The 14,743-nt window shown below is 39.2% G+C and overlaps 1 protein-coding gene across 1 annotated transcript in view; it reads right to left on the reverse strand.

Annotated features, from left to right (window-relative positions):
• LOC114525064 (laminin subunit alpha-like) overlaps positions 1–14,021 on the reverse strand; it is a 44,809-nt gene extending 30,788 nt beyond the window's left edge. Inside the window, exons 1-18 of the mRNA XM_028546271.1 lie at positions 13,599–14,021; positions 10,659–10,961; positions 10,166–10,270; positions 9,713–9,917; positions 8,970–9,179; positions 8,758–8,892; positions 8,377–8,514; positions 7,610–7,747; positions 7,111–7,248; positions 6,621–6,967; positions 5,568–5,826; positions 4,633–4,732; positions 4,247–4,403; positions 3,382–3,672; positions 2,379–2,696; positions 1,529–1,804; positions 759–968; positions 168–434 (exon numbers count right to left, since the gene is read on the reverse strand). Of these exons, the coding sequence (XP_028402072.1) occupies positions 168–434; positions 759–968; positions 1,529–1,804; positions 2,379–2,696; positions 3,382–3,672; positions 4,247–4,403; positions 4,633–4,732; positions 5,568–5,826; positions 6,621–6,967; positions 7,111–7,248; positions 7,610–7,747; positions 8,377–8,514; positions 8,758–8,892; positions 8,970–9,179; positions 9,713–9,917; positions 10,166–10,270; positions 10,659–10,961; positions 13,599–14,003 (4,002 nt within the window). The 5' untranslated portion in view covers positions 14,004–14,021. The remainder of the gene's footprint in view (positions 1–167; positions 435–758; positions 969–1,528; positions 1,805–2,378; positions 2,697–3,381; positions 3,673–4,246; positions 4,404–4,632; positions 4,733–5,567; positions 5,827–6,620; positions 6,968–7,110; positions 7,249–7,609; positions 7,748–8,376; positions 8,515–8,757; positions 8,893–8,969; positions 9,180–9,712; positions 9,918–10,165; positions 10,271–10,658; positions 10,962–13,598) is intronic.
• Between the last annotated feature and the right edge of the window lie 722 nt (positions 14,022–14,743).

Here is a 14,743-nt window from a genome sequence, read left to right on the forward strand (position 1 = left end):
AGTATATCGTTATTTACTTCTGCTTAGCACGGGAAATATAGTTTTATCGCTATATTCGTAACGAATTACTCTATTTCAATTTAAAATATGACCGGTCTGACCATTTTGGCCGCTTAATGAAAAGCGCCCCTAGCCCCATTTTTAGCCGTAAGTAATTTGATACTTACAATCCAGAGCTGGTTATCCTTTGGTAACTTAAAGTTTACAGCGACTCTATTTCCAAGCCTAAACGTATCTCCACCATCCAGTCGTTTCACGACAGCCCTACAGCCAGACGTGTTTGGACAATATTTGAAACTCGTTTTGCCGCGTCCAGTCGCCACGCTGCTCACGGTCGTGTCAGATTCGACTGTTGTGTGATAGGGTTGGTAATAATGAACAATTACTGCGTAGTCTCCAGTCGTAGGAACAAAACCTTCTTTGTCGAAGGAACCCTAAAAACGTATTTGAGAGAGTCCATAACATTTAGGTTACACAAAAAAGATAAGACCATCGTTAGATGAAGATTTAAAGATCGGTTCACACGATTCAAATTTTGTCTGATCCGATTCAATTCTGACAGATGTTTTTTAGTCTGTCGACTTAAAATGTATATGGGCAGCAAATTAACTAAAGGCAATGCAATACTGCTTTATCAATAACAAACTATATTCCATACGTCAGGAGTGAATTGGATCCGACAAAGATGGACCGTTGTGAACGGGTACAAGTTGACGTTGAAGAGCTCTAAAAGCTTTCTCGCTATTTAATTAATATACCTTTCCTTCCAAATAAACAAGAGAAGCCGAAGGGTCAAATATGTTGGGTGGTTTAATGGTGCTTTGCTCGTCTCCAGCCTCCACCATCACCGCATCTCCGGGCATGCCGTAGCTCGTGCGGGTGCAAACCTTCATGCGGGTCACGCACAGCTTGCTGGGAATGATGTAATCCGTTACCCAATCTTTATACGGAATGAGAATAAATGAATCCTAGACAAGACAGGTAGAGTGATTACAACCAAGTCCCAAATGAGTTCAATTGACCATTCCATGGCCACGAAAATTCATCATTACAGCTGGAAAGACCATCCAAAAACGGGTAATTTCAATGGTTTGGTTGCCAAACATTAGAAAGTTGCAAATTTTGTATAGATTACTCTTTTGCATATGCTAAGGAGCCTTACCACTTTTTAAAAAGTGTTGAGGCTCGTGCGGGTGCAAACCTTTATGCAAGTAACGCACAGCTTCCTCGGAACAATATAATCGTTCGAAGTAATAATTTACAAAATATCGCAAACTTCGCATAGCTATCATTCCACATTTTTTAACGTTGCACAACCAAAGTTTTTAATTATACTAATTCTGGGATGCTTTCTTCAGTCAAGGAAAACCCAGTATAAGGATGAATTTTCATCGTTCGACAGTTTAATACGGGATGATTCTCTCATCTTATGTAACATCGTCAAACAAGTTTGTTTTCATTCGAGAACTTGACGATATTGTGTCAGTGATTTCAAATAACTTGTGACAGAGAAACTTTAAGTACATACCACAGCGACATTCCCGCTAGGGCTGGTCAACGCTGTTAGGACATAATCAACGTTTGCTTTCATATCAATAGGTTGTACAGCGCCATGAACAGTCAGACCGACAGTGCGACAGCCAAACGTGTATTTGCATGATGGTAGGCGGAATCTGGCAAAGGATTGTTCACGTGCTCTCACGTACAAGTCCAAGAACTGCGTGCGGGGATGAGTCGTGAAATATTGAACCAGCACAACATATTTCCCTGATTCAGGCACTCTCGTCTTAACACTCATGCGACTCTGCAAAGAGAATGTATGAACATGTCTTCAACAAATATAATTCACTTAAATAAAGTAAAATATGGTAAAAACCCTTAACTATTATACGGTAAAAATGGCCAGATTGGTCCTGTTGTATTTCGGTACAGACAGAATACTGGTATTTTAGAGTGTTTCAAGAACTCTGCATTCAAGTATATCGTTATTTACATATTATTATAGTATATCGTTATTTACTTCGTAGCACAGGAATGCAGTATTCGTAACGAAATACTCTATTTCGTTTCAAAATATGACCGCTCTGACCATTTTGGCCGCCTAAAGGGATGCGCCCTAAGAACGGATGGGGTGGCTAATATTTGGTACTTTGGGGAGCCTATTTTCTTTGGAATCACGTTTTACTTCTACGATCACGTTTCTTAAGGCTACCTATCCTGCATGTTATAGTCGTGATGTCGTTGTTTATTTAATAAATATTTAATAAATAGACTACAACAACGACATCCTCTATTCACGTCCGACTGTTCGTCTTTGGCTTAGACATTGGAGGCGCGAGACCATGAATAAACATGGACATCATTTAAACATACCGTACCTGATTTTTGTCCAACAAGGCCAATGCAGAAAAATCGAGTTCCTTGAGTATCTTTTGATCTGAAAATACTTGTGTTGACTTTTCCTTCATGGCGACTCTGTCGTACGTATATCCCTCTTCAGCTTGGATCCTAACAAACCCAGGTTTGTTTAGTCCGACAAATGAATACTGGACACAGAGATCGTCGAGTTCATTTTCGCCGTTCACTTCACAAGCGCGAGTCACGGGCTCCGCGAGAACTGTCTCGCTACGTTTCTCTGAAATACCTTCAGTCTGATCGGGTCCGGGGTAGAAGACTGGCACTATTGAGACGTAATCCTGAACGACAAAGATTTCAATCAATGCATGAATGCCGGAGAGGGACAATTTCAAGCAGATTAGAACCGAAGCCAACACATGAAGTATTTTACCATGTGTAATACAAAATTTGCGAGTGTTTGAGTATATGTTCCTTATTTTATATCATCTCCCAGTCATATTTTGATGTTAAAATTCTCTTCCTCTCAGGTCGAAACGTCGGATCCTCAGGTCGAAATGTCGAGAAGTGTTTTGTCTATTTAGGCAGTTGTTACACCACATTTGATGCTAAGTTGTTTGAAGACGCTGCCACGCTGCTCCGTGGTTATATAAACCAATCAGGTTACACTGTGATATTTCGACAGTTTTGACAGGTTCCGCTTAATTGTCGAAATATTACAGTGTGACCTGATTGGTTTATAGTTTAACATTCAACGTTTCCGGTCAAACCCAAACGTTTGAAATGTACATAAACAAACGTGATAAAAACGTCACGGTTAACGGTGGCTTTCAAAATGAATTTTTAACATATATTTACAAACTTTGCACAACTTGCTGCAGTAATTATACACAATAACGTATCTCTGTATATAGACTTAGTAGCAAGTTGTGCAGTGTTTTTTTCGGTTCTGTCAACAAGATTGAACAATAGACCATAAGAGTCTCACTTGGATTTCAACCTGTGCATCTTTAATATCATACATACCAGCAACAATTTATGAGAGTCTGTTGTGAACTGGATGTCGTATTTACCATCCAACATGGCGAATTGTGTGGATGATCCGTTCTCGGCGACAACAACGAAGCCGCTGGTGACGTGTGAACCGTTCACAGTTGGTTTAAATGTGACTCGACTTCTTTGTGTGACGCCTTTGTTTCCACTTACATGACGTACAACCACTTCACCCGTTGCGTCTGATGTGTCGTTGAGCACGTAATGATACACAATGTGATAGTTTTCCGGCCATTTTGCATTCACTTGCGCGATTACGGATCGCTAAAGGGAAGAAATTCGTTAATTACTCAGTAACTTCTTCCCTTTTTGAACATCTAAAAAGAACTGCTTCAAAGTATTAGAACTATCCAGTTTAAGTTTCCTTCTGTAGTACAAGGCATCAAAGGGATTATCTTTACTCTAGGAAGAACGGTTCAGAACTGATAGAGCTATCCAGTATTGTATGTTAGTTAGTATTTATATGTTAGTTTAGTTTAGGTATCCTCCTGTAGTAACACTGGATCAATACGAGATGATCCTTACTGGACCTCCAGAAAGAACAGTTTGGAACTGATAGAGCTATCCGGTATAAATAAATATAGCTTAGTTTAGGTTTCCTCCGATAGTAACACTGGATTAATAAGAGATGATCCTTACTGGACATCGGGAAAGAACTGTCTAGAACAGATAGAGCTATCCAGTATAAATAAAGTTAGCTTACTTTAGCTTTACTGAATTTTTAGGAAGTCCAGTTTACAACTTTGTATGTACCTACTCTATGTACCTAGCATAAATAAGTAGTACCGTAGTAACGATTGATTAACAGAGAGAATCTCCATGCGAAGATGTCCCATACCTGGATTTTTGAAAAAACGCCATACCCTCTCCAAGAATAACCTGGAAACTCTTGCTCGCTGTATCTGAAACGTACTGACGTATTCTCCGGTGTTCGGCCATCTTCAATCTCAGACAGCAGTTGATACAAATTGGGATGGTAATATTTTGGAAAAGGCCTGTGGAGTAATTGAAAAAATAAGGCACTGTTGAAATACTTTCAAATCTAATGTAGTATAATAGAAAATCGATTTTACTTTGAAATGGGGCATTACCAAACTAAATTGATCGTTTCAACTTCAACAGAAAATTGGGACGGTCTCGGGCTCGAGATGGGTCTTGCGACACTTGATATGTACTTTCAAAATGTTTCTATACCATATCTGATGTACTAACAAGCCATTTTACCTGTCACAGGTTAGTCCTCCAACATTTGGACGGCATTTGCATTGCCCAGTAAACTTGCCACATATCTGACTGTATGATCCACCAACATCACAATTGCAACCTACATAAATATTAACAATTATAATAACATGCACATCTCTTTAAATTCCCCACGCCAAAGACTTGCATCATTCTCTAAAGCTACATATGTGCACACGGTAACATTTCCAAGCGTTGTTATTTACGTTCTTACACCAAAACGGTTGCATTTAGGATGGACGTTGGGGATAATTCAGTACATTGAGCACTTTACCTCTTTTTAGATCATGTGAACTGGGCGTCAAAACAATTAACAAGACAAAAACTATTTCAAAAACGCTCGGAAACGATGCTCGTGTGCACATAGGCTATAGCGACCATCTGGACGTCAAACTTTTTATGTGTCGAATCAAATGCAAAAAGGCTTTAGCTCATTAACATTAGGTTTGATGCACGGAAATTTTGAAATCAGAAACGGGCTATCTTTAGGTTTAATGCACAGAAATTTTGAAATCAGAAACGGGCTATAAAGCTCGTTCTCCACTAGGCAAATTTGTAGGTAACTTAAAGGCCAACACAGACCAGACGCGAAGCGGCAACGCGGCGCAAATTTTCTGTTTTCAGAAGCATATAAATTAAATTCTGGGATTAAAATTTGGAATCTATGGACGTTAGACCAATCAAAATTTATTATTTTAATGCAATCTACAAGAAAATTTTGATAAGTTGCTTTTGAAAAATATAAAACGTTCAAAATTCGCGTCGCGTTGCCAATTCGCGTCTTGTCTGTGTGGGCCTTAAGAAACATCATACTTTATCACGGCGATACTTAATCACATCATTGGATTTCAGATGTCGCTTCGCGTCGCGGGAATAAATTCGCCTAGTTTTACGTTATTATGAAAAACGTTTGTTACCTGAGCAACCAAATGCATTCGACTGCCTGAGTGCATAAAAACCATCTTTACATATTTCACATCTCTTGCTAGCCACACGTTCTTTACATAAACAGCGTCCAGTTTGTTCATCGCACACTTCAATACCACCAATCACACCAGCGACGTTGCAACGACATTCCTCGCAACCGTAGGGGTTGCTGGCTTGAAGGTTGAACGTCTTTGGCCTACATTCACTGCAGTCCTGACCTTGAACAAACCGCTTGCAGTCACATTGGCCCTGTGCACGAGAATTAGCCAACATTATTTTGTAATCAAGTTTACGAAGGTTCCTTCAGCACAACTCTACTTTGCTATCGACAGATAATGCGGTGGTAGGTTAACAACCTTTTAGTAACGATGTTGCTGTTAGTGTACTTAATTCTTTATAACAAGAAACATAACATCTTTCTCAGAATGGCAATGCAAAAAGTCTCCGTCAAGGACAAGTCTAACATGGTCACCTCTCTAATATGGTCTTGTCCCTAACTGAATGGCGACCACACTAATATATGGTCTCTTATCTGACTATCCATTTGATATGGTGCATTCACTTATATGGTTGCCTCTCCAATATTGTTATTGCTCTGATATTGTACACTTCCGTAGATTTTTACCTATTTTACCTATTACCTAGATTTTTAACGCCTCGTTTCCAAGGTATTGTTTTGTGCGCACTCAAACAAATTCAGGAAGTGTCTATCGGTACGACTACCTCGAAGGTTTCCTTTGCACAATCTAGTCATGCTTTTTTTTTCTTTTGCACCGTTGTATCCACTACATTCAATCACTCACAATATTAATCGTACCGTGCTCGCAGGCATTGATCACGAATCCGAGCAATATGAACGATGGGATTTTCATGTAAATAAAGAAATCTTTCATTCGTGCAATGGTAGGAATACTTTCATTCGCGAAAGATGGAATGTTTCATTCAACCGTCATAAAAATATTCTTACCATTTCACTCATAAACATAAAGTATTTGTTATTAGTATTATAATAAGCTTCAGATAATGTTCATCATAGAACGTACCGTATTTGAGGAGCTACAGTCTCCCAATGGTCGTCCAGGCAATGGTCGCACGCCAGCAGGATCACAGCCGCATTCCTGACAATCAGGGAAACCGTAAAAGCCAGGTTTGCAACGGTTACAAAATGTCCCAGAGAAGTTTTCTCTGCATTGACACTGGCCATCATTCGGATCACAACTATCGCCAAACGAGCCTTGTCTATCGCAAGCACACGGAAGGCATCTTGGGTAATCATAATATCCCACTGCACAACGCTGGCATTTGAAACCAGTGTACTGCGGCTTACAACTACAACGACCACTTCCATCACATTCAGGACCCGTTGAACCGGTGCCAAAGCACTGACAAGCTGGAGTGATGAATAAGACAGTGTAGATATTAGGGGCTGTTTACATGAGCGACTGATTGAAGAACGAATGCATGATTTGCTGCATGAAGAACGAGTTTCATTTTATCATTCTACTGTACATTAATCAGAGTAATGAATATTACCTTGGCAATTTGGATAACCGTAATATCCTATGGCACAAACATCACATCGAGTTCCATTGTATCCAGGTTTACAAATGCAAGCACTAGAATCTTTGTGGCACACTTCATCAGTCACACCATTAACATCACATGAACAAGCTAATAAAAATCACAGTACACACAATTTTTTACCCTATTCTTAGGTTCAGAGCTTGAGCAGGTTCTTGTCAGGGTCACTAGAAGCTAAATTGGGGGTAGGGGTGTTATTCATATATTCGTCACATGCCAGACTGATTTCTTTTTACGCTGCTGCTCCTATATTTAAAGGTGACTGGCGGAGCCAGCCAAGGTCTAAGAGGACGCCCCTGGTCTAAAAGGACGCCCTTGTCCTGAATATATTGTGAAAAACGTTTGAAAAGAATGCATAATATATCCTATCAAAAGAGATTCCTTCTTCCCTCGTGGTTATCATTTAGCAGGAAATTTCCTTCAATTTGGAAGCCCAGGAGATGCGTCTTACCTCGACATCTGGGGTATTCATAGTAGCCATCAGCGCACTGATCGCATCTTCGGCCTTTGAAGTTTGGTAAACAGGGACACTGACCATTACCAACCGCACATACGTCGGTGTAAGATCCACGTTCATCACAGTCGCATTCTGAAAGGTAGAGTTTAACGCGGTTTTCCACTAGGCAAAAATTTTTCGATCAAAGGAAATTTTTGGCTTGATTTTCTTTTCAATTGTGACAGGTTAAAGGATCCGCTAGGGTCGAATTCTCACAATTGAAAAGAATATCAGACGAAAAACTTCGTTTGATCAAAAAATTCCGCCTAGTGGAAAACCGGCTTTAAAACGTCCGCATTTAGTCACTCCTGCATCAAACTGCTCTAAAATCTATGTTTTTTTAACATCTCTGCTACGGATAATTATCGGTTTTCGGGCTTTTCCCATGGGCACAGTTTGAACCAATTTTCGTTTATTTGAACAAAAACCACGACCAGCCGACAATTTAGAGAAGGAAGGTAAAAAACAAATTCCGAATAGACCAGACATCTTGAGAAACAATATATGATTCAAACAAGACATCTATATTTTAAAGTCATGTTCTTACTAAAGTTATCTATTGTAAGACATCAACCTCCCTCCAAAATCCTGGGGCTCGTGCAAATTACCCTTTTTGTCCGTCTACCCACTCTTGGCTCGATATAGCTTCGGTTGGCCTGTTTAAGCAGTTGTTTTATGGGACATCTACTTGCAGTCTTATGAGCTGCTCACAAACAACTTACCAACACATTGTGGAAAGTTGTAGAATCCTCGTGCACACCGATCACATTTTGGCCCGGAGTAGTTGTCTTTGCAAGGACATTGGTCACCATTTGCCTCACATTGTCCATCTTTCGTGCCAGCAGCATTACATTGGCAAGCTGCGGAAACAAGGAAATGAACGTGATTTTTGATGCACAATACTCAAAGTTACATTAGGAATAAACGGCGGTGAAAGTGAGACATATTTCATTCTTTTTTAGGTTGTAAAAACCTTCGTCGTTTTATCGCATTGATCTTTTTTATCTATTTGCACGTAAAATAGAGAGTGTCTTAAGTAGATCGATAATGAAAGTACATTGTATTTATAATAATAGAAGGGTGCAATGTTTTAAGTAACTTACGTTTGCAATCCGGGAAGTCATAATAACCAGCACTACATCGATCGCATTTCTTCCCAGTATAGTTTGGTTTACATTTACACTGTCCATCGCCATTTTGGCATTCGCCGGTTGAAAACTTTTCATCGCAGTTACAGGCTGAAAAATAACAGAAACGAGAAGTAATAAACTTGTCTTCAGTCTCCAGTATTATTGAAGTACACGCAACTACTTACGGACACAAGCATTCTTGCTTGTCATAGGCACGCCGGTTGGATTATAGAACTTGTGTCTACAAAATTGGCAGTTATTTCCAAACGTGTTGTCCTGGCAATCAATACAAACTCCACCGCCACGGTATTCGCCATCAAGGTTGATACTTCTGTTGGCGGCTTCTACCAATTCGTTGTATTCACATTTGCTCGAATGTCCGAAGCAGTTACAAGCTTAAAAAATACGTTGAAATGTTAAACGAGTAAAGTTGTCCTGCAGTATTCGCATATTATAAATGAATGAAGTCAAATTAAGCCACGGCTTTTGTTAAAAAATTTACTTTGCTAAGTTTTCGTCGCAGGACGACGAAAGCTTAACTAAATACTTTTTTACAGTAGCCTTGGCCTCATTTTATCAACTTCTTCTACACATTGAAATATAATTAATAATTTGAAGAAAAGTCGGGCCCCCACTGCTAGAACTTCGACAACCGACAAAATCGACAAATTGCGAACAGTTCAACATCTTTAGTTTGACATAAAGCCCGTGTCAAACTTGGGTCAAGCGTATATCATCCCAAAACGTAAAGAAACTACATTGGCTTCAAGCGAATATACACATGTTAATCACCAGATATCGTTCCAGTCATATTAGAGTCCATCCTGTGCCCCTTCCAATCTGCAGTATGCGGTGCCCTGGGGACAATGCGCATGCGCTGACAAGACAACAAAATATCGCTCAGTACATTTGCATCATACACACTTACCTTCGCACCCTTCTCCACCGTCAAAACCTGATTTCCATTTATACTGATTGAACCCGGGGCAACATTCTGAGCAAGAGGGACCACAGGTATTCTTCTGACATACACAAGAAGTGCGTTCCTCGCTGGGACCATGGACACATCTATCTGAGTAACCATTACAGACGCACATACCACCAATTGTAATATCTTTGATTGAATAGAAATACTAGAATAATATAAAACATAAAATGATTATCACCACAAGAATTAGATGCATTGATTAATGGATCATTCCCCTATTTCCCCCCATTAAACTAAATTTAAAGCTAGGAATTTTCACCAGTACAGCTGGAAAGAACATAATGAGTTCACGGCAACCAGGTATATAATCCATCGTAATTATCGCTACACTGGTTTTAATAAATGATTACTTTCATTTCAATTTTTTTGGCGGAATATTGTAAAGTTACTTACCCTTCGTGTCACGGTTGGGTCACCTTTGGCTAGAGGCAAATATTCTCCATAGAGTGTCTTGGCTCGGAGAAGACGCAATCTCACGTTTGTAGCTTGCATCCAATCCTAATGAAATGAAACTGATGCATCAAACTAAATTTCCATTGTCTACAATCAAGTAAATGTCACAAAATAGCTCCCACCAACTACGCAAGAACCAGGGCCGTAATTAAAATCTTTATTGGGGGGTGCATATTCATACATATACCCAGCTGATTACTTTTGTACGCTATTGTTCCTATGATATGTAAACATGAATATATGAATGTCCGGGGGGGGGGTGTTGAACGGTTTCAAGCTACGGTCCTGGCAAGTACCTGTAACTAAAATTGTGGAGTCAATTGTGGTAGAGGATACAGAGGTGTCTTCAGAAGAATATTTTCTTTCAGTGATGCTAAACCAAAAACTATTTATACATACTAGTACCCACACCTTAGTGTAATGTCAAGTTTACCTGCAATTTTTGGGTGACTTGATTTCTCAATGCACTTGGTCTTCCATTCACTAAGGAGATGTACATCTCGCCATTTTCAAAAGGTGGTATTTGGGAGTATTTCGTTGTGCACATGACTTGATCATCTTCCACAAGTGGCAAGCGAGTGTTGATTTTGAACAAGTCGAGACATTCGAAACGTGATGGTGCAAAATAATACCAAGGTTTGTACGTCTGACCGAAATCTGTTGATCTTTCCAAAACCCATGTTCCTGGTCTGGGAGAGTTGGCTGTTTTGATAACAATGTAAACAACATGGAAAACCTAGGGACAAAATTATCGTTAATTATAATAGTTAATAATATATAACCAGGGAGCAGCATGGCTGCTTGATGCTAAGTTAAAAATATAATTATAGGATTTTATTTGATTTCGTCATATCTTCTCAAAGGGATGAATGGACGATTTGCGCATTAGACTTATTTTTGATCGAAGTAACAAGAAGAAAATAAATGATCATAGTGAGAAAGATCTTACTTAAATTAGTGCAAATGCAATGTTTGGCTGCGGAATTTTCTAAGATACGGAAAATACAGCAATGCGAAGTTATCAAATTTTGTATACTTTTGTATTACGTGCAGAAATGTCTATCTAAATTAGTTACACACTTCCGGCCGTAATACAAAATTTGATCACTTCGCATGGCTATATTTTCCGAAATTTACAACAATTGGGAGACAAACTTGGCAGTTTTAATAAGATCTTTCAGAAAATGTCCTTTTTATCGCCGGGGTAAGAAATTAATCTAAAGCGCAAGTCGTCCATGGCATGGGGCTCAAAAGGATTTGATTTGACAGGAATCAAAACTAGATGACCATAAAATCATCGAAACGTTATCAAGAAACTATAAATCATGGTCGAAGTTAAAGTGGATTTACAGCAGCTAAAATTGACGACCTTAGACAGGTTTCAATTTTTTTTTTTAGCATAAACTCATATTCACTTTTCACTGACTCATTCGATAGTAAACACACGAAAGATCTACATAACTACTTTTAATTCAGAATAGAGATTTTACAGTTAAGTTCTATTTTCCGTTTGAGACTATAGGGTGAACGAAAAATGATAACGCTTTAAATTTCAGGCTTTCATTTCCCTCTCCGGTTATATTGGTTGGCAGATAGAACGAAAAATATCTTCAAGTAAAATTGAGCCTTCGAGGTCAGGCACAATTTTTAGCCATAGCGGCATTGTATATGCACTCGTATACACCATCACGTTTTTGTGAACACATCACACATGCAGATGCAGTTGTTGAAAATTGCATTGATTATATAATTATTCCCCACACTTCAAGAAATATACTCAAAATGCTTAAGGGGACTAATACAGTGTTTTAACAATGCGTCATTTCAGCTTGATTTTTGTTACAAATAATTCAAAACGAAAAATTTCAACCGTGATCACTGATAGCAAAAACTTTGACATTTTAATTCGGCCTTAAGGCTATTGTCTCCAATGGTAACTGCTGTTATAGTTGATAGGTAAAAACCTCAATTCTAAACATTGGCAATGCTATTACAACGTACTAAGCTTGGCAGGGTTTTTTATCTATATTTGTAGAGCGCAGAACAACTTTCCCAAAACTGTCTTCCATAAACGAAAATGATGCGCTTTCCTATAAAAGGTTTAGCAATTTATGGGTTTGCCCCATTTGGCGCACCCAGCCAGGTTGGGATGTTTTCTTTAGGAAGCAAGTATCATCCATATATTTAGCACCGACATTCCATTGTGACCCCACCAGAATAAGGCAAAACTGCCTCTACAAAGCCACCTACAATACTCGCATTGTTTGATCAAATCTCCAAGTGCTATAACCAAAACACTAGCTGTGACAATTGTAAAATTTCAATGCTAATGATGCATAGTGAAAAAAACATTTATGAAACGATGAAATACAAGACACCATATATGACAGAATGTTGCCCCTCTTTGGCAACGTTCCTAAAATATTTCATACAGTTCAGATTTCAGCCGACAAAAAAGGGCAGATTTAAGAGTTGACGCGCTCTCAAAAATTTGTGCTTTCACATACAAAGTTTATACATCGCGTATTGAATATATAAAAACTCTAACGCGGTTTAAAAAAACATATTTTCGAAGTCTTTCTTGTACCCAGCATATTTACAGTATTTCAACTGTAAATTGACTCGAGGCGCTGTGTGTGCATTTGAGCAGTGAATAATATACAATTTTCCTTGTCTTTTATGCGTGGACACGCAAATCATCGCGCTAAGAGTTCAGCGAATTGTTAACATTAACATTGAAAACCGCAGATGAAACATGATTGTTCGTGATGGATTACATAACCCGCCGTGAGTACAGTGTGACCGCCAACGCAGGTTTTTGTATCAGCATTCAAGTATAAACGCGCGCAACAAAATATATTCGCGTAAAAGTAATTTGCGTTTAGGACGCAAGGGTGAAATAACACAGGATGTTGTTGTATTTGCCTATTTGAAAAACCGAGACGCTCTCTCCATAGAAAAATGATGCCGTATCCCGCGCTCAAATTATTTAACCTAGATTCTTTTAGCGCAAATGGTAATAGCCTGGCGCGCAATACCCCAGCATCAGTTACACCAGTTATTCGAAAAGAATTTGTATGAAACACTGAAAATGTAAAAATTATAGTATGGTGTAATACATTTAGAGAATGATCGAAATTAAACCTCATGCGCAGTAAACACGAATCTGTAGAAATGCCGGATAAACTTGACTTTAAATTATTGAACGCAGTTGTTTGTGAGTGCATAAACCTAACCGATTTTCAACTTATCCAACATTTAGACACAACCGCGTTCAGCGCTTAGGTGAACAGCCCGTTTAAGGAGCTTCACACAGCGGCACTATCAGAATAAACGGAATCACAATCGAGTATAATAAACAGCAACAACATACCTGACCCAAGTCAATCGTGATATTAATTTCATTGTACTGCAAACCTCTGGACAATGGAGGACTCTGCCACCATTTCTCTGAGCCATCAATAGCGTACTGAATACGATGATCCCTTGCTCTCACGTTGGGATTACACGTACTGCATTCTAAACCGTCTATACCAAATTTCCCAGGAACCGTCGCCAGTTTACAGTATAATTCTTCTGTTGTGCCCGGTGGTAGATCATATCCACAAGTTGCGCTCGCTCTGATCGTCTTGTGCTGCGCAATGTTTATCGTATCTTGTCTTAGTTGCGCCAGACTTGCTTGAAAGCACGCCAGAAGCGCGCAAAATGAAAGCGCAAATCTCATGTGCGCGAAACGCATTTTTGTCGAAAGCATGAACTTTGTAAACGCAAAGCTCATACACCCTTCTCTTTACAAGCGCTTGCTAATTTTGACAGCCCGGGTTGAATTTCGTTGTTGTCAAGTTGAAATGGGCGAGACTGACAATTCCGCTACGCATGACGTCCAGTCTTCTGATTGGTTCTTCGTCCCTAGCTACAAGATATCAGGTTTCGAGGCATCAACGTCGCGAATTTGATCGCGGATATGGGTATACAGGGAATACCAAGAAAGTTTACACGTTTTTGAGCGACGTACACGATTCGTTAGTGAATTCTTTTGAATGTGTAAATAGTTTGAGTCTAGCAAACGCATCAGGCAAAAAAATGTGTAGATAACGGCGCTTTTGTGAGTAAGAAAGGTGAGAAACCGCGGTCTTTTTCGAAGTCGTTTTGAAATAGGGTCGGGCACGGAAAAAGCGAATGAAGTGTAAATTGAAAGGGTTATGTTTCCTAATAGGCTATTCCTATTAACACGACACGTTGAGCCGACCACGGAAATGCAGATCCGAACACCGAAATTGTCACGTTTTAAAATTCGCATGATCTTAGTCGGCCTGCATGTAAAGACGGATGCATACTTCTTACGTTGCGTGCCAACAGCGAAAAATTTATTTGGAATAAAAAAAGAGGCAATAATTTTTTAAGGTTACTCCTATGGATTCACGAAGGCTATAGGCCCATTTCAAAATTGCCAAAAAAACATTTCCGAAGCCGATTTAGTCCCAATCCACTTCTATCGTTTTTTTCTCAGGGTTGACG

This window comes from Dendronephthya gigantea, unplaced genomic scaffold, assembly GCF_004324835.1.
Source record: "Dendronephthya gigantea isolate DGI-Jeju-01 unplaced genomic scaffold, DenGig_1.0 000033F, whole genome shotgun sequence".
NCBI classification, from domain to species: Eukaryota; Metazoa; Cnidaria; class Anthozoa; order Malacalcyonacea; family Nephtheidae; genus Dendronephthya; species Dendronephthya gigantea.